Source organism: Ambystoma mexicanum, chromosome 10 (assembly GCF_040938575.1).
Source record: "Ambystoma mexicanum isolate Mex_15411 chromosome 10, UKY_AmexF1_1, whole genome shotgun sequence".
Classification (NCBI taxonomy): domain Eukaryota; kingdom Metazoa; phylum Chordata; class Amphibia; order Caudata; family Ambystomatidae; genus Ambystoma; species Ambystoma mexicanum.
The window spans coordinates 1,242,997,945-1,243,018,490 of NC_090932.1; the positions used below are offsets into that span (position 1 = coordinate 1,242,997,945).

The 20,546-nt window shown below is 50.1% G+C and overlaps 1 protein-coding gene across 1 annotated transcript in view; it reads left to right on the top strand.

Moving 5' to 3' along the window:
- The window catches only part of MED13L (mediator complex subunit 13L), a 2,324,591-nt gene that overhangs the window by 2,229,398 nt on the left and 74,647 nt on the right, over positions 1-20,546 (top strand). The window contains exons 29-30 of the mRNA XM_069619219.1: positions 16,216-16,377; positions 16,827-16,939. Of these exons, the coding sequence (XP_069475320.1) occupies positions 16,216-16,377; positions 16,827-16,939 (275 nt within the window). The remainder of the gene's footprint in view (positions 1-16,215; positions 16,378-16,826; positions 16,940-20,546) is intronic.

The window sequence follows — 20,546 nt, forward strand, 5'->3', positions numbered from 1 at the left end:
ATTCACAATTTTTAATGTCCTTTTAACCAGTTCCTAGTTACCCTGCCTTTCTTGGGTTCACCCTTGTCAGCACTGCTGTTCATTGAGGCATCAGACTCCACCCGCTTTATACACATTTTTGGGGTGTGGTTCTTCACCCCTGAGTCCCCCTCTTCCGGACTCGGACCCCTCTCGATTCTCGGCCTCCCTCTGCTCGGTTCACTGTGGCCTTTCACACAATTTTAGGTTGATGGTTCCTCACCCATGGGTTTCCCTCTTCCGGGCATAGGCCCCTCTCAATGGCAACCCCCTGCCGGGTTTCACTCTTGCCAATATTCTCTCACCATGCGGGAATTGCTTCCTTTAGCTTTCAATTACTTGCCAGTCAAAGACTTTCGACTGTACAGCGGAGGTTGCTCAACCGCTGTAGGGCCACTTTGACATTGTTCTTGCTGCTCTCGTACGGCCGTCTGCTTCTTGTAGTTTCAAAGCAAAACAAAGGGGGATCAACCAGAGTCTTTCACACGAGCACCCATGTGGCAACGGAACAGACTGTAGCTGGTCTTGAAGGTTTTATTTGAGTCTTGTAGTTTCACCACTGGGTCTTCCTCTATTGGGCTTGGAACCTTCTTGAAGTTCCTCAAGGTTCTCCCTCGGCCTCGCTGGGACCCCGTTTTAGGTTCTCAAAGGCCTCCCTCTTTCGGGCTCGAACCCTCCTTGCAAAAGTCCCAATTTTAAGAAAATGATTTTGGGACTTCTAGTCCCAGAATGCACTGGGCTGATTTTGCTCCCACTTTCTTTGCTCCCCGAATGGGCACTTTATGCCATTGGATGCTGCAGGAGCCAAAATGGGATGTCTATAGGAGGTCAGGGGCTCTTCTGCGACCTGGGTTCTCCTGCCAGGCCCAGGGGAGAAGTTTAACTGTCGGTACCGCCAGGCAACCCCAGCTGCCCCTGGTCTTGCCTTCTGGAAGGATTTCCACCTCCACACTGCAATCTCCTCTCTGGTAACATGGCCAGTGTTTGGGCGGTTCCCTTCTCCTCCTCCAGACCTCCCAGGGTCTCTCCAGCTCACTAGGGCTCTCTCCTGCTCTCCGGTACTGTACCGCTCACCTGATTCCCGCAGAGGCGCCGGTCTTGACTGGGTGAATGCCGTATCTTCAAAGGTGATGTGTAACACACGGTTGGCTCTTTGGGCTGGACCTCTGTGCACTGTATGTCTGACTCGAAGAGTAAGATGTCTGCAGATAGAAAATATGGGATTAATGAACTGGGATTATTGGGTGCCTCTCTCCTCTTCCCTTTCTCTTCCCCTGTAGAACCCCAAAGGTTAACGCCCTCACCTTAGGTAAGTGAACGCCGAGCACTCCATCTGCCTCGGGGCAGGGTGCCGTAATCAGTTTCTTCACTGGATAAGGGTGCAGGCCTCTTGACCTCAGAGGACTGCTGTCCGTCGTTAACTGCACGAACGGTAAGTTCTGGGCACTTCAAATGTCTTAAAAGTCTTTTGTAATGATATCTCTTGTTTTGCAGGGTTCCGGCGATGGCGGGCTGAAGAGAATTGAGGATCGAACCCACGTGAGGAATAGAAGCGCCTGGAAGCACGTAAGTAAGCGCTTGTAGCCTGCTTCACGATGCGCACTAACTGTCCCTTTTATCTTGCAGGTACAAGTTCGGAGCTTTAGAGAAGCTGAAAGGTGCTGGAATACCCACTGGATTCGGCGTGGGAAGGAGTAATGGCACGTGAGTAATAAAGTTGCCCAATGTCTTTAAACGCACCTTCTTTTGTCTTTCAGATGCGGGATGCAGCGCCGAAGCCTCCGGCGCGTGCGAAGAGCTGGTAAGCTTTTGTCTTTCAGATGCCGGAATGCAGTGCGAAGACCTCCGGAGCATGCGAAGAGTAGGTAAGCCTTTGTCTTTCAGATGCCGGAATGCAGCGCGAGGCGTTGGTGACAGCCGATGGACCAGGTAAGAGATGCGCTGCCACTGAAGACCGTAGTGCTAACCTGTTCTTTCTTTGTCTTTACAGGTGCTGCTGAAGACTGGATTCCAGGATGATAAGCCTTTGTTCCCTTAGGCCCAGGATCGGAAGCAGAAGACACGATGAGCGTTCTGCTGCAGAGAATGCAGAATAACGCAAAGCAAGATTCATCCATCGGGTGTGGTTTAAATAGCCTCCTGTAGTGCTTAGGTGTCTCCTTCCACAGCCACGCCTAAGAAAAGAGTTCCTGCTTTCCAGAAGAGTTCCAGTGTTCTGAACCTAGGGAGTGGCTCCTGCCCCACCCAACAGGAAAAGTATTCCCAAACAGAAGAGGATCAGGGGCTCAACTGGCAGGTAAATAAGGAGCATGGTCTGCTGCAGGTAAGTCCACCCAAGCATTATGAGCCTGGCGCTTCCAGCACTGGGACTGGGCATCTTTATGAGCCTGGTGCCACTGGCGCCAGGACAGGGTCCAAAAGGTCCCAATTGGAACTGGCTGGCACTCGGAACCGGGGTTATGGGTCTGCTTCCAAGGGAGTTGGGCAAGTCCTGATCTTTTGGAAGCAGAGATCATGACAGGTACCTTCCAGCATCCCCAACTCGCTCACAATGCTGTTCCTGGCTGCTGCTTTTATACTCCCAGCTAGAGTTAATTGGAGTCGGTGTGATTAGTTGTCCCTCCCTCCCTGACCTAGTTATCAGGACGTCATGGAGACTGCCCATAGGAATCCATTGCCCATGGATTCCTATGGGTAATCCTCATGACTCACACCTGCATCTTACTCGTCCCAGTCCTTGTGGATTTCAATAGAGGAATAGGATTATGGGAGGTGTAGTGTTGTGGAGAGGTACAAATCGAATTAGGTTTTAGAGGTAATTTGAAGTTCCCCTGTTTTCTCTGTCTTTTGCGTAAGGGAAAGTGGTGGGGGGGTGGGATTTTGGTGACAACATCCCATAAAGACTGCTGGGATATCGGCTAAGGGGATGCATTGGAAAAAATGGGATACCGCTTCTCGCCCAACGGCACTCCCCTCGCAGTCTCCAAGGACCCCCTGCTTAGGTGATCCTCCCCCGCTCGTCCACACCCAGGGTTGGGGTCCAAGAGCGATGGCCCTCCCCTGGCCGCCTGAACAAAGGATCCCCCGGAATAACGCCTCTGGTTTCTCACAGGGCCCTTCAAGGCTGTCCTGGGAAGAGGAATCACGTTCGTCCTCTTCTTCTACCCCAGCGGGTAAGGGAGTGTTGAGTGCCACCACCAAGAGTCTGTCCTCGACACGATCTATCCCATGTGCTGAGGGTGTCCAGCCTTCCGGAGCTCACTCTGAAGGCGTGAGTCAAGGCGTTATGACTACCGTCTGTCTCGCTGAGGGTTTCAGCGCCTACCAGAGTGATCTCGAAGGTCAACTCCTATGCTTCAGGTGCAAGACCCAAGCGGTATTCTCCAGTGTCTGTGGCCTCTATTGGCTCAGGGCCTCCGCACCCTCCTGCCCAGGGCTTGGTGCAAAGTTTCAAAATGGTGGAGAGGCACGTGGTGGAGCCTGCCAGGCCAGCAGCCATCTTGGATCTGGCTCAGGGCCCGCCAGTGCTTTCGCCCATCGAATGGACTTTGCAAGATGATCCCAGCCTCCTTCTCTCGGGATGCAGCAGTGGATCCACTAGTGCAGGGTTCTGGTCGCGTCAGGGATACATCTACCCATCACAGACTTATGCTACACACACCAGATGCCTCAGCGCTTTGACCAGGAGCGGAGGCCCAGCGCTTCGGAGGGCAAGACTGCTTCTTTGAGTGCTTCCTCTTCCTCATGCGTTCCCCTCAGATGAAGGGGCTCCTGAAGGACATTGTGAAGGCGCTCAACCTGCAGGTGGTGCTGCCGTGCCCACCTGCCCCCTCTGGGTACTCGCTCCATTCCTCCAGCACGGCTTGTTCCGGTGCCAGTCCCTTCCCCGGTCCAGGCACTACTGGTTGTACTGACCCCTCCACCTCCTCCTGTACCACCAACGCCTACCCTCAACAGCCGTTGGACCTTCTTCGGCTTCGGACCTGGGGGGACCACATTGGCAACTGTGTCCCAAGGACCAGATTCCGCTCGGTCTGTGAACAAAGGGGGGGGGGGGTGATAACTAGGTCCTTGACGCACAGGACAGTTAACCCTCGGCATCCGTTAAGGCTTTTCATGAGTGCCTTCAGAGCCTGGCAGAGTTCTTGGGAGGGGTTCCCTTTGCCCGAGGAAGCCCCCCAGGAATCGGGAGTGCTAGCAGGGATCTTGGTTAAGTACAGCACAATCCCGCCTGGCATCCCTCTCCAGAAGGATGTTCTACAGGTGGCGCGTAAGGTCTGGGAGAAGCCCAGGGCCAACGTCCAGATGAACAAGAAGTTGGATGGCAGGTTTAGGCCAATCCTCCTCGGCTCCCGCCCGCAGCCGTCTTCCTCAGTGGTGGCTGCAGCCTCCTTGTATTCTAAACCATAGTCTTTGTTGTCTTCCTCCATGGGAGCCACCTCCAGTTGCCTCTCAAAGGAAGATAAAGTCCTTGAGTCTCTGCAGAAGTGATGTTATTCCATCTCAGGACTGGATCTGTGGAAAGCCAATACAGATGCCCTCTTGTCTGCGGCTAACCAGAAGCTGTGGCGGGAGCTCAGGGAATTTCTGCCCCATCTCCCTTGGGCCAAGCAAGTGTCCTTCAAGGCTGGGCTGGCAGATGACTGGGCCATTGCGCAGGACCTCATGGAGTCTTCGGTCCCCCACACAGAGGGCTGTGCCTTGGTGTTGAGCTGAGAAGCACATTGTGGATGCAAGCCACTAAGTTTTCATCTGACGTGCAGGTGTGGATCCTGGATCTGCCCTTCGAGCGTGGTACATGGATGCCTGAAAGGTCGCCTAGCGACAACACGAGGAAACTGCAGAGGACGTTGCGCAGGTTTTTCCGCTCCCCCTCCTTTGCCCCCGCCTCTAACATCAAGAAGCAGTGACATAAAGGTCAGGGAATACAGCTCACCTGTGGCCCAAAATTAGAGGAACCTCTGGGTATATATTTACATTGTCTCAAATAGCTTGGCAGGGTACTGACACCACACCCCATGACAATGCAGTCCTTGTTCCCCTGAGTACACCAGTCATCCTGTTCTATCCTGTGTAGAAACTTCAGGTCAGAACGGCGAACAACCCCAGATCCAGATCTTGCACGAAGCCAGGCAAGTACTTTATTTCGAAGAGCATCACTAGGTTCACTCTGAGCAGGTTTCATGACATTTGTGACAATAAAGTTTCTATGGTCCAAGACCAAGGCTTTGATGGAGTCCTCTTTTGGGTTTGGCATGTTAACTTTATGTACACGAAAACCTCTTCGGTTGACCAGTCTAAGATTCAAAGATTCACCAGAACCCTTCGAGCGTGCATCCCTGGACACTACCAGGTGCTCGGGGGGAGCAGGATGAGAGATCTGTGGTTGTTTATTGCCAAAAGAAGGAGGCAGTAGAGCCTCTTTCGCAGCTACCATAGGCTTAGAGCGAGGACAAATGACAGGATCCCCAACAGGAGCCTCTGCAAGATGCACATGGTTATCTACTACCTTAGCAGGCAAATTTGTTTGAGAGTAACAGTTCACTTTGATGATAGGTGAATAGCTTACAGATGATACATGAGCAGGTGGAAGACTTTTTTTTAAATGTAAGGTCATGATATTTCTCTGCAGAGATATCTAGTGATATTAGCCAGGCATCAAAGTCCAAGGAAGTGGCACAGTTGTTAAATTCATTAATAAGGTTGACCTTCCAGTCCCATCAAGGCTCCGTTGTCATGGAACTCTCAGTACCTACCAAGGAGTGTGACGGGACCATAAGGTTAGATTTTACAGCCCCCCTTAACCTTAGGGGAGTTGCCACAGAAGTAGAAATTGACAGATCTCGACTAAGGTCAGGATTGTAGGGGGAGACCTACTTGGATATTGTAACCCCCTCTGTCCGGAAACAGTCTGTCCGAGCCGTGGGAGTTGGCTGTTCTAAGTTATTTCCATTAACATGAGTACTGAAGGGTTTCTTAATTGCAGAGCTCGTTATGTTTAAGTCGGATGCTGACCCTTTAGATGGAGCTGCAGAGAATTTAGCAGGACTCCTCCTACAGTCAGCTTATACTTCCCTGCATTTGGCACCAATGTGTTGCCTCCTGTGTGCGCTCAATGCCAGGACTTCTGCCAATCGATCCACTACAGTAACGGGCAAAGGCGAGATAGCCAAGGAGTTGGGCACATGGTCAGACAAGGAGGATGGCATGGCAGCAAGCAAAAGCAACAACGTTTGTTTAATAATGCGCAGAAGCGTTTGTCAGGTACCACAGCAAAAAACATTAATGCGGGATGAGCAAGGAAAGCACTCCACGTTGGGCCAGAGCCTCGCGCTAGCGTACCTGTTGCTTCGTGGCCTTCATACCCAAGCCAAGATAGTGCCAGTGTGGTGAAGCCTGCGCACCTCTACAAAAGTGAGGATGAGGCAGACGGAAGTAAAGGCATAACAAACATGCTGCCTCTGCTTGGCATCACCGTTAACAGTGAGGAGCAGATTTCAGCCCTCCAGTGGTCCGACACAAACAAAGCAGAGACCACACGCTGAACTCCGGTACACGTAGCCTGGGTTAGAAGTTTAGAGGAAGGCACCCTCCAAATTAGCAGGAAAGCAGGGAGGAAAAGGAGGAAACATCACACCTTCAGGCCATCAAGCCTCACTGCAGACGAACAGCCGCTTCCGACAACCTCTTTTCTCCCCAGGGACTCTATTGACTCGATCTTCCTCTTCTTTGCCTCTACCATCGTATCCTTCTCTTCGTCAATCTGGGTATTATTCTTGATTTTTGCGGTACTTAAGAAAAACCATCACCCTGGCTGCCTGCGAGAGGGCTTGAACCCTCTCCCACCCCGGACCCAACATCCGGCCTTTGATCAGGTGGCCCGACTCCTCGCAGCATTCTACTGAAGGCTTAACCACCCCGATGGCTAATTACTGTAAGGTAGGACTCCGCGCCACTTTATACCTTGGCAGTAGGTGTGCCAACAACAAGCGCCTTTACCTTGCAACGAGCTCCCACCAAAGCATCGCCGCACACTGCTTGAAAAGCACTGTGCATTACACTGTTTTATTGAACCTCCGGCGTATTCCAAAATGGCTGCGCCATTCCACGCACCCTGGTAAGTGCATCTTCAACCCTTTCCTTGTCTGTTCCTGATTGGGCCACACATCATCCAAATACCATTGGCCAAGCCGGTAGGCGGAAGCAGGTCTCGCAGCCGAAGGGCCGCAGCAAAAGGGCCTGTCTGTGCCCTCTGGTGCCCATTCTCATCACCCTGGCTGCCTGCGAAAGGACTGGATCCCTCCCCAACCCGGACCCAACATCCGGCCTTTGATCAGATGGCCCGACTCCTCGCCGCATTCTACTGAAAGCTACACCAGCCCCGACGGCTAATTACTGTAAGGTAGGCCTCTGTGCCACTTTATACCTTGGCAGTATGTGTGTGCCAACAACAAGCGTCTTTTCCCCGCAGCAAGCTCCCACCAAAGTATCGCCGCACACGGCTTGAAGAGCACTATGCATTACACCGTTTTATTGATCCTCCAGCGTACTCCAAAATGGGTGCGCCATTCCACGCACCCTTATGGGTGCATCTTCGCCTCTTTCCTTGCTGGTTCCTGATTGGGCCACACAGCATCCAAATACCATTAGCCGAGCCGGTCTCGCAGCCAAAGGGCCGCAGCAAAAGGCCTGTCTGCGCCTGTCCGTGGCGGGCCGTTGCCCAGTTAGCTGCTATCCATCGACGCAACTACTCCAAGTGAGTACTCCCCCACACCTATAGCTTTCCATCTACTTCCCCTACTCAGTCCACATTCGTTGCCCGCTCTATATCCAGTCCCTGGCCTCCAAGTGTACTGCGCCCTTGCATATCCACCTTGCCTCCAATAACATTGCAAAGGCACAGTTGGCTACACTCAGTAGCCACCTCCATCCCTCGATTTGCCGCATCACCTCCTAAAGACTGCCTGCACAAACAGTTTGTTGCCTGCTTGCCTCCGCCGCTCCCTTAAAGGCACCCTGACCTGATGGTCTCTACCTCATGTTCGCTGCTCTTGTCTTTGCCCCACGCTCGCTGTGTCTGCTTAACCCCATGTTCTCACAACTCTATTTATGCCTGTTCTGATTTTTTGGCACCCATTTGCCTAGGCATAACCTCAAGCCTACGGCACTACCAACCGTTAAACTTTAATTGTGCAGCCTTTAGCAAATAATTCAATTGCATAGCCAGTGCTCTAGATTAGATGTTGAAGTGAGAGTATGTTACTATCTATTTTTTAATGTTGGGAGTACAATTCTATTTTAGTGAGTAAAAATGTAAGTCCAATTCCCAATGCGAGTATTTTATAAGCAAGTTAAAATATGTTTTAACTGAAAAATTGAAATGTTTTGTAATATTGATTTCTTTGAATCTCGTTATTCATGCACATTAAAGGATACATGTTTACCTCTTCCAGTCAGGCAGTTTAAATAGTAGGTACTTCCTGTGGTACTACGTGCATTACTGATCCAAACAGATCCATGGAGCTGTGAGGGGGAAAGCTGGGGTGCAAGATTCTACGTCTTTTTCCTATTTTTTGTTGGGAGTATTTTTACTCCCTATTTTTATTTCTTGGTATTTGCCACTTTTTAGGGAGTAAAAGTGGCTGATACACCCCTTATCTGTGGGGCTGTGCATAGCCTTCGCCACATTATCAATTGTGTTGCCCATTACCTTGCTATCAATTGTGTTGCCCATTGCCATGCTGTCAATTGTGTTGCCCATTGCCATGCTATCAATTGAGTTTCCCATAACCTTGCTCTCAATTGAGTTGCCCATTGTCATGTCATTAACTGTAGCCCCCTGAATCATATTAACAATGGTACATTGTAGTTTTATTCACTGTAGTGCCTAGCTCCTCCAACCTCCCCATCAATTGGCTACCGCCAACACCACGTCCCCAGACCTCAATTGCACACGGTAGCATAAGCCACTGTACTGTGTGTTACCAGACTATTGTGATCTTAGCCATTGTTAGTCATTGATAGCCATTGCTACTGCCACTGCTACCAGCCTCTGCATCATTAACCATTGTGCGACTAGCGCCTACTGCTATATTAATCACTTCTAGCCCACTGTACCATTAGCCACCGTGCCACTAAACCTGCCTCCTAACATAGCAACCCCATATTGAGTGCCATGTCAGCCACTTTCCTGTTGCACACTCTTTCAATATTGCTATTAGTAGCAAACTACCATCTGAGGAAATGCCCACACCCCTTCCCCACTATGGATTCACCTTGGCTGCAGGCACGTATATCCAATTAGGAAAGGGCCCTGCCCGCCCACGTTGCACTCGCCACTACTCTTCCCCTTGTCCCACTGCCTTCCTCAATAAAATTGCACCTTTCCCTATCATCCCACTTCCAACTAACTCATGCTCTCTCATCAAAGGTTTGTCTAGACCACAATCCCTCATCAATGACCTCCCATTAACTGCTTTGCCACCAGACAAACTCGCAAGACTCCACCATCTATCCGCGGGAACAAGGCAGAGACACGCTTATGACGCCTCAACCTTACACTTAGACTCCCCGGCCCCCACTCCTCCTCTGCACTCATGCCCCATCTTGGGATCAATGAGACTACAGACTCTCCTCACTCTCACACCTACGGTCAAATAAATTACCAACCACATCACACCACTCCCACACACACACACCCCAAATGTCTCTAAACCCCACAAAGCTGCCTCTAGAAAGGCCTCTGCCAGCATGAATACAACTACACTAAAAGGTGCACTCATTAACGCCAGATCGATCACTGCGCATGCTCTGGATATTGCAGATGTTCTCACATCCAATGACCTTGACTTCTTAGCAATTACAGAAACCTGGCTACACTCAGCCTCCAGCTCTCCTATGCCATCCCAGAGGGGTGCACCATCTTTAGAAAGGATAGAGATACTTCAAGAGGAAGCGGTGTAACCGTACTTGCTAAAGACGCCTAATTATAAGGAAATCCTTTGATCTCCCCTTCAGTGCAGGGGAAATCCTCACCTTAAAAATATCCCTTACACTTTCCTGCACACTTACTCTTCACATAGTCTACAGGCCCCCTGGAGCCATCTCCACTTTTTGAAGATGACATTACAACACTCCTGTTCCACAACATGAAACCTCATGCCAAAGCAATAATCATGGGCGATTTCAACTTAGGGTGGAACGACCCATCAGACATCCATGCAGACCTTTTAGCCAAATCTATGGAAGTCCAAGGGTTTACTCAAAGGATCCATGCCCCTACCCACGAAAAAAGGACGTACTCTGTATTGGTTAGCGGACGCGAACTGTACCACTAATACAATCTAATACCCCTATGGCCTGGTCAGACCATAACACCATAATCTTAACCACCACCATTAACACTAAAAATCAGAAACATCTTGCACCAGTACTTACTGCACCTTCTAGAAGATTTAAGAATATGAATAAAGATAACATGATACCTCTCCTAATACTCTTTCTAGACTCGAAGCATCCAGACAATGACCCATCAATTCTGATTTGTCAATGCAATGAAATCATGTCCGAAGTTACTGAAAAAGTTGCTCCCCTAAAAAGAAAAAAAGCTAAACGCTCAGCGCACATCAACCCTTGGTTCACACCAGAACTCAGAACAATGCATGCTTCAAAAAGATCTGCAGAAATTAACTGGCGCAAATCTCCAACTGCAGCAAACAAAAGCCTTTTTCAGGCAGCAGCTAACAACTACAAACAAGAAATTCTCTTAGCTAAAAGCGAGGTCTATAACCATAGAATATCCAATGCTCAATCCAACACTAGAGAACTATTCACAATTCTCTGTGAATTAGAATCTCCAACACCTATCCTGGATCATACTGTCAAAGACGAACAATGGTGTTCCAACATTCAAAATGCTTCAGCAGACAAAATCTCCACTTCAACGAAAAATAGAACACAATAAATCTAAACTCTGCCTTACCCAAAAACAGCCAACCTCTCCTCCCTCAATAGAGACCAACAAATTCTCATTCTCACCATTTTCCATTACAGATACTATTAATATCATCAACAGTTTGAAAATATCCAGATGCAAAAGTGACATCTGCCCGGCAACACTGATAAAGGGTGTAAATTCTGCTGAACATTCTTTTATCACCAGCCTCATCAACAGCTCATTTGCTACTAATACAGTAGCAAGCGACTTAAAAACAGCATGGGTTCTATCCCTACTCAAAAAATCAACACTAGACACCAACATCCCTACCAACTTCTGTCCCATCACTACTGTACCGTTTTTACTCGATTTGATAGCCTATCTGCAGATCCAAAAACACTTGGAAGACCATAACCTCCTGGATCTATGACAACCAGGCTTCAGCCCAGGTCATGGCACAGAGACCACCCTATTAGACTTGAAAACGCAAATGGATCAATACAAAGACAAAGGGGAACTGTGCATCTGCCTTCTCCTAGATCTCTCTGCAGCCTTCGATCTGGTCAATCACAACATTCTTTGCCAACACCTTGAGACCGCCTCCCAATTCTCATCAGGCGCCATCAAATGGATTAAGTCATTCCTTACCAATTGAACCATGAGGGTCTTCTCTGACGACTCGGAAGCCCTTCCAGTCCCTGTGACCTGTGCCATACCGCGAGGCTCTTTCGTGTCACCCACTCTATACAATGCCTTCACTAAGCTACTATTTGATAAACTAGATAATCTTGGTATCACGTATACAAACTATGCGGACGATACGCAAATACTCATACCCATTACTGGATGCTACGACACCGACTCCAAAAACTTAAGATATATGTGGCCATCCAAGCGTGGATGGCACTTAATGAATTGTCTCAATGACGATAAGACTGAGCTAATTCTCATTGGTAGCAAAACTAAACTCGGTAACCTTCCCCAGGCATACAAATCCTTCAACATCGACGGTAATACCATAAAAGTTGGCAATGAAATAAAAACATTAGCAGTATATATCGACTCCTCTCTTACCTTAAATACACAGGTCAACGCTGTTATCTCCTCAGCCGCCTACACTGCCAAATTAATAAGAGCAAGTAGACTGTTCCTCTCCTCTGATAACTCTATCACTCAGGCCAGAGTATTGATATTATCCAGGATAGACTACTGCAACTCACTATTTGCAGGAAACAGCACAAGAAATATCAAGAAATTACAGGTTGTTCAAAACAACGCCATCAGAACGGCCTTAAACACTCCTAGACACAAACCCATTTCTACCACAAGGAGGAAGATCCACTGGCTCCCTGTCCAGGACACAATTAATTTAAAAATCCTCACGCTTACACACAAATGTATGGCAAATATGGCACCCTTATACCTCAGTAACTTCATCCGTAAAGTCCAATCTAACAGACCAACCCGCTCCCAGTACACTAATCTCCTCATCACCCCGAATTACAGAAAACAAAAATCAGGTGAAGCAAGTTTCCCTACTATAGCTCCTAAATTGTGGAATACCCTCCCCAGTCACCTCAAACGACACTGCCTTCTGGTCTTTTAGAAAACCTAAAAACCTTACTCTTCAGGACAGACCTCCCTCAATATATTCTTAGGCCCTAGCTCAGTACCTGTAATACTTGTGTATATAAATGTATATTGTGTAATGTGTAAAATGCAATTATGCAACTCTGACGCTTTGCTCCAAATACCTGTAACCATCTTCTTAAGTTTGAACCAGCGTCTAGCTGTCTTTGGGCTTTGGACACTTTATAAAAGAATAACTGAATAAATAAACCAGGCTGGCCTGAAAGTTGCCCTGGGCCTATCATTTCTAAATCTGTCTTTACTGCTGCGACGCTTCAAGATGATTACTCCTGCGCACATAGCCCAGTATTTGTGTGCAGGTCGCTGGATGTGTTCCCTGAACCTCAAGTATGCGTACCTACATGTTCCCATCTACCAATCGCATCGGAAATGTCTGCGATTCACGACTGTCATACCACTTTCAGTACAAGGTGCTGCCCTTCAGCCTGATCTCGGCTCCCCGTGTCTTCACAAAGTTGATGAACGCAGTGGCAGGCCTTCTCATGGAGGGCCATCATTTCATCTCTACCCTTATTTGGATGGCTGGCTGGTGAGGGCGTGGTTACTTGAAGGGCTGGTGCTCTCCTGACAGAGATTGGTGGATATCCTTCATCAGTTGGGGTTCTCCCTCAACCAGAGGAAGTCACAGTTGTGCCCATCTCAGCAACCGGTCTTTTTAGGGGTGCGTTGGAACACTACCATTCAGTGGGTGCTTCCTACGCCTGTCCCTCCGCAAGGTGGTGGAGCGCTTTCTGGCTAACACGACCACCTTGGTATTGTGGTTCCAGCATATTCTCGGCATGATGGCCCCCTGCATGCTCACTGTACAGCACGTCCGCCTCAAGATGAGGCGCCTCCAGCTCAACCTGGCAGCCAATTGGGATAAGGAGACGGGGTCTCAGTTGGATAGGATCTCAATGCCACCGCTCCTACTGCCTGATCTTCGCTGGTGGCTGACGGATGGCAATGTTTCAGTGGGAGCCCCCTTCACCCGACTGGAGCCTACCCTGGTGGTGACGACTGACTCCTCTCTTTTGGGCTGTGGGCTATTCTGCATGCATACGCGATTCATGGAGCATGGTCCTGGAAGGAAGCCCTCTTGCATATCAATCTGCTCGAGCTCAGGGCAGTGGGTCTGACCATCAAGATGTTTTTGCCCCTAATCGGGGACAAGTAGTTTCTGGTCAGGACAAACAATTCTACTACAATGTTTTACATGAACAAGCAGGGTGGCACCTGTCACCCCTCTCCCTCCCCACCGCCCTCCTCTGCATGGAGGCAGTATCAATGTGAGAATGGGCCCTGACGAAAGAGTTTGGATATCAGCAGTCCACCTCACGGGGGACAGCAATGCAAAGCGGACCAGCCGAGCCGCCTGGGGTTCAACAACTAAGAGTGGCAGTTGCACACAGACTCCTTGTTGCCCCTGTTCCAGCGTTGGGGGTTCACAGACCTGGATTTGTTTGCATCCCCTCTAAATTCCAAGTGCTCCCAGTTTGCTTCATGTGCAGGACAGGGTTAGGCGGTCTCTGGGAGATGCCTTCCAGATCTTTTGGCACGGTTGCAGGAGTTATGCATACCCGTCCACCCCTCTGCTCCTACGGAGCCTCCGCAAGTTTGGGGCTTCGGTGGGTTGCAGCCCCATCCTGATTGCCCCTCACTTGCCTTCGAGACCCTGGTTTTCGGATCTGCTGTAGTTGTGCTCCCAGGGTCGTGTCCACCTTCCGATCTCAATCAGGGGATGCCTGGTGCAGCAGGGCGGGATGGTGGAACCTCTGGACCCGGCCAGGCTGATTCTGGCTGCCTGGTTCCTGGCAGCAGAGGCTTCAGCATTGTTAATTTTCAGATGACAATTGGGACATCATTCAGAAGGACAGGAGGCCCTCGACTCAGTCCCAGTATTGGAGTAAATGGACTAGGTTCTGCCGTTGGGCTTGTGACAGGGGTCTGGACCCTGTCACCTGTCCTCTGGATGACATGCTGACTTTTTCAGCACACCTGGCTTGTTCTGGAGTTCAGGTGGATAAGTGCTGCGCTTATTTGGCAGCCATTGGGGCTTACCACAGTTCCCCTGAGCACATGTTTTTTGCGGCCAACCCTGTGGTTAAGTACCAGTTTAAGAGATTGTCTAGGCTTTTTCCGCCAATGCATAAGCCGCACCCGGTCTGGGACCTCAATATGGTTCTTGCATCTTTTTAGCACAAGCCTTTCAAGACAAGGGCCTCTGTGGACATCCGCTTAGTGACACTAGAGACAGTTTTACTGGTGGATCTCACCTCTATGTGCAGGGTTAGTGAGCTGCAGGCTTTGTCCTCGTGCAAGCCCTTCACCACTTTTCACGACAATGTCATTTTGCGCACTCCCCCAAACTTCTTGCCCAAGGTGGTCTCTCCATTTCAACTGAATCAAGAGATCTGCCTGCCGGTGTTCTTTCCGAGCCCGCAGTCAGAGGCATAGAGGTCCCTGCATTCCTTGGACCTAAAGAAGGTCCTCATGTTTCATCTCCCTCAGACAAAATCCTTTAGGAAGTCTTGGGCATTGTTTGTGACTTTTGGGGGATCCTCCCCCGCTCTCAAGCTTCTATTGTCCGTTGGATGGTTCAGGCCATCTCGGCAGCGTACTCGGTCATGGGCAAACCGGTTCCTGAGGGGATTAATGCCCATGCCGTCAGAGCCACAGCCAGTGTTTCAGAGACCTGCTTCTTGGGATGTCATCAGCAAGGCGGCTACTTGGGCCACTAAGTCTGCCTTTTGTAAGCACTACTCACTGCACACCAGCTCCAGGCACGATGCAGAGTTTGGTCAGGCGGTTCTGAAGAACCTTTTTGCTTCATCCTAGATATGAGGCAGGTTATTACGGCTCCACCATATGTTTTTGTTCGGTGAAATCACCCACAAGGATGGAGGAAAGGGGACAAGACAAATGAGTAATTGAAGTTACTCACTGTAGTGACTAGAGTACTCATAGTGCATAGTCCCCTTTCCTCCATACGTCACACCTACCTTCTCCAGCTCGTATGCCAAAGGACAATATGTACTAGGAGTAGCCAGGTATCTAAGCGTCGGATGTGTTCAAAGGGGACTGAGGTGAGGTGCCGGAGGGCGGGGCCTCGGCTAGGCGTTCCAACGCACGAGGCCTCGCTTTATACTAAACTGAAACTCAATTTTTACTGAAAAGTTTCTGGTACTGTCCCCATGTTGGGCGACGCCCACAATGATGGAGGAAAGGGACTATGTACTATGAGTACTCTAGTCACTACGGTGAGTAACTTTAATTTGTAAATGGGAAAGTGTTTAATAGGTGCACCTGTATTAATCCTTTGACTGCTCTCAGCGTATTCATGTTTGCCTCCCAAACTGAGGGAGTGATCTCTGTTCCCCTTATGTAGGAAGGATCTGCTGCCAAAAGGGTGTTTATTTTTGGCTGCAGCACTACAATCCTCCTTGGGTGGGGCAGGGGCGGGGGGGGGACACGGGTTGCGGATGCTGCAGTCTATTTGAAGCTGGCCCATTCTTGAAAACTGTTGCTATGCAACCTTTTCTTCAGTGCCAATATGCTAATCACTGCCAATCGCTATGCCTAGAGTGCTTATTTAATTAAAAATGTCTTCTCATTTGTTCCATCTTGCTTAGGGTCAGGGTGAACGTCTTCTTTCCAGGGAAGCTCCCGAAGAGCTGAAGCAGCAGCCCCTCGCACTGGGATACTACGTCTCCACTGCCAAAGCAGAGAATCTGCCCCAGTGGTTCTGGGCCTCCTGTCCACAAGCACAGAACCAGTGCCCACTTTTCCTCAAGGTACTGCCCCTTTTGGTCACACTTATCCTTCAGTCTAGCAATTTGTAAATTGATATATTTTAAAGTGCTATATCTATACGACAGACAGAATATGGATTTATGAAACATCACAGCCTCTTTAATTTCTAGGGTTGTATAGTGTGCCTTTCGTTTTGGAATAGTAACTGCACTAAAAGAATTGTGAGAAAATGACTTCTCACAATTCAGCCAGCTCCAGCATTTTTTGGGTAGCTGCACAGTGTAGTAGTTGTAACTAGCCAACAAACTGTGTTAAGATGGCAAAAACCTTTTCAGATAATGTCTGGTGTCTTTGCTCACATTGAGACCGAAATGGATTATTGGTTTAGTTAATCAGTTGTCCTGTTACCAATATTTGAAAAAAGGTAAACCGTCTGTAGTGTATAGTTGCTGAACCCACTGTTAATGCAATCTTTGTTTTTCCACCGCAGGCTTCACTTCATCACCATATCTCAGTAGCACACACAGACGACCTCCTCCCTTCCAAAAACTCCCAGCGGGTTTCTCACCCTCTCGACTCTAAAACCACCTCAGATGTTCTAAGGTAATGGTTCTCTGCTTATTTGTGGTTTTTGCTTGTGTTGCTTGAAATTGCTTGGTTTAACCAGGTGTTTATCCACAGATTCTCACCGAAACATGACTGGGTTGCTGTTTGTCTAACACTTTTTATTTGCAAGTCCACACATACTTGGTGCCATAGTGGTGTTTTTTTGTTAAGGTAAATCTCTGCCCTTAATCTGCTTTCCCCTGGATGCCGTAGCCCAGTTTATGAAATGGGAGCATTGTTTTTAAATTGTTCCCAAAGGGAACAAAACGTAAGGCAAAATGAAACCTCAGTATATTTTATTAACCTACAAGCTGCTCTCCAGTTTCAATTAATATCACTCCCAAAAGGAAAACTCGAGGCTGTTTTGTTTATACTGATGTCCGTTTTCATGTATGTACTTTCTCCAGCATTGGATCTTTCATAGATTCACATGCTGTGAATATTCCCTGTCGTCAGGCTGGGAATCCGTAGTACATTTTTGATTCCCCTTGCCCTAGGCAAGAAGAAACTGAATTTTATAGCCTAACACCCTTGCTATGGGTGCTTTTGGTCCCAACCAATGGGACCTCCAATAACTGTTCAGCTGAGGGAGTCCTCTGGTTCAGCACTGTTAGTAAAAACAATCTATTTCTTCAAAATCACCTTAAAAAGGACCTTCTTCTCGGTACTACAAAATCAAATGGTCAAGCTCCTCACAGACCATACCACCACAATGTTTTTACCTGTGAAAGCAGGGGTGTACCAGGTGCAAGACATTGTCCGGGGTGGCACAGCTTGCATGGCACTGGGCACCGAGGCTGCTGCAGCTACCGGCCTCCAGGCCGAGGGATCCTCGGATCCTCCCGGTGACAGTGTTGAGGGACCGGAAGGTTCTTTTACCGGGTCTTGACCCGAGGGGCTCTGCCCTTGTACCGGCACCATGGTTGAGGGGCTATGCCCTATTACCGACAATATGTCCAAAGGGGTGCCTAAACGCAGCTCTACCGACCCCCGGTTGAGGGTGTCACCCCTACCCGGCCCAGGCTCGAAGAGCAGGGTAGGGCTTGTGATACACACACAAGCCTGGAGGAGGCCGGGCCCAGCGGGCCGAGCAACGCGTTGCAAGCATGTGGCAGGCAGCCTTACAAAAGCCTCACAAAATGGCCGCCACGCCAGAAAGAGGCACCCGTCCGACCCCATTCCAGGAATTCAGCGAAGAACGAGGGTCAAGATGGGACTGGCTTCAACAAGGTAAGGGGCCTACAGCCTACTCCTCTTAAGCACATGGCAGCTTTCCTTTGTGTCCGTATGGGCATGGTATGCAGCGACCTCAGTAGCCCCGTCAGCAGACCCCCACTACCCCGTCAGCACCCCCTGCCACTGCATCAGTCGGTGAGGAGGTTTTCTTTGAGAGGTTCCTCAGCCTCATGAAGTCACTGCGGATAGGCGTTATCCTCAGAGACGCCATCAGGGAAGTAATTCCTGCCATGCTAGCGGCACCACAGATGCCTCCATCGGGGGCCCAGTACAGCTGCCTCCTCCGGCTCCACAGCCAACTCTGCAACCTCCGCCGCCTCAGCCTGCGGTCCCTGTAACCCAGCCTCTGGCGCCATCTACTCCTCCTCCACAGGATCCTCCAGATCCACAGGATACGGACATGGAGGAGAATCCGGACAAGCCATCCTCAGCCAGAGACTTCCACAAACGTCTTGCTGGGCTGGTGGAGTACCTGGGCCTACCCCAACCTGAGGTCGAGCAGCCGGCAGAGGGGGGGGTTCTGGCTGAAGTTCTCACACAACGCCCCTCTGACAAATTTGAGATTCCTATGCAGACCGATGTAGTCTCCCTGGCCAAGAAGGGCTGGCTCAAATCCCACTTGGCGCAGCCGGTCAATTGACGCCTGGACGCCAAGTACAGGCAGATGGAGGGGGATACACTCTTGCTCTCGGCCCATCCTCGGCCACACCACTCAGTGATTGCTGCGGTATCACTATACTCCAAGCCCCAGTCGTCCTCGGCGGCGCTGCTAGGCAAGGAGGAGAAGATCTTGGAGGCGTATGGCAAGAAACTCTATTCCAATGCCTCTTTATCTACATCAGGCCAAAACCGATGCCATGCTGGCAGCTGCCAACAAAAGATTATGGTGGGAAATTTGCGCACTTCCTCCTGGAACTCCCCACCCAGAGCCAATCACGCTTTAAGGCAGGGCTAGCTGAGACCAAGCTGGTCGCACATGACCTCATGGAATCCACAGTGGCCCATATTCACACCTCAGGCCTTGCCATCTGCATTGGCATGGACATGAGAAGGAGAGCCTGGCTCTGGGCAACAAAATTCAACCTGGATGTCCAGCAACGGATACTAGCTCTACCATTCGAGGGGGGGTTCGGAGGGGGAACCTCTTCAACTCCTCTACGGACGAAGAGCTGGACAAGAAGAAAAACAGCTCACAAACAGCTAAGTCTTTGTCCATCCTTACAAAGACCACGTCCCAATCGTACTCCATTTCAGCAGCGCTCAGAAAGAGGTCGTACATATGCAGGGTTCCTTGGCTTCCAGGAACGCAGAGCCAGGCAGCCAGACCACTCGCAGTCTCAGAACCGGCGCAAGCAACAGGGGAGGGGCGGGTCGAGGGCTTTTTCCAGTCCCCCTCCTCAACGACAGCCTCCGAGGGAAAGAAGGCATGACACGCCCCTTTGGGTCCACGTGTCTCCGGTGGGGGGCAGGCTTGCTCTTCGTGCACATTTCTGGCGCCAGAATTTTATGGGCCCCTGGATCCTCTCTGTAGTATCCACAGGTTGAGACAGCAACTACTTTGGCGGAGATCCGGTCGCTCGTAGAGAGCCAGGAAGTCCCAGCCTCCCAGCGAGGCTTTGGCTTTTTCTCCAGGATTTTCGCCATTCAGAAGAACCAGTCGGGCCTGAGAGTTGTGCTAGACCTTTCCACCCTCAGCCTCTCCATACCCCTGCAAAAATTCAAGATGGTTACGCAAGCTTTAATAGTGGAGACATTGGACACGGGAGACTGGATGTGCTCCCTGTATCCGCGTACCTACACGTCCCGATTTGTCAGCACAATCGTTCTTTCCTTTGGTTCCGGATCATCGGCTACCATTTTCAATATAAGGTCGTTTCTTTTGGCCTCAACTCGGCCACCAGGGTCTTTACCAGACTCATGAATGCGGTGGCGGCCCTCCTCAGAGCACAGGGCCTCCAAATCTACCCATACCTCGACGACTGGCTCGTCAGGGCTACATCTCCGGAAGCGGTTCACCACTTTTCCCAGGCCACATGCTCCGAGAAAGTATTTCTGTTCCGCCGGAGGACAAAATCTCGGCCATCAAGAGGGCCACCGCCCACTTCCTCAGCAGAAAAGTGACCCTGGCATGGTGGTACCAACATCTCCTTGGTCTTCTGGCAGCAGTCTTATTAGCCGTTCCGCACACAAGACTGAGGATGAGGCGGATTCAGCTGCACTTCGTGGCCTCATGGAACCAGGAGCCGGGCTCTCAATCCAAGATGATCAACATTCCTCCATCTCTGCACCCGGACCTGACTTGGTGGTCCAGAGACTGCAACCTGTGGACAGGCAAGCCCTTCCGGCCCCCACTCTGCAGGCCACCATC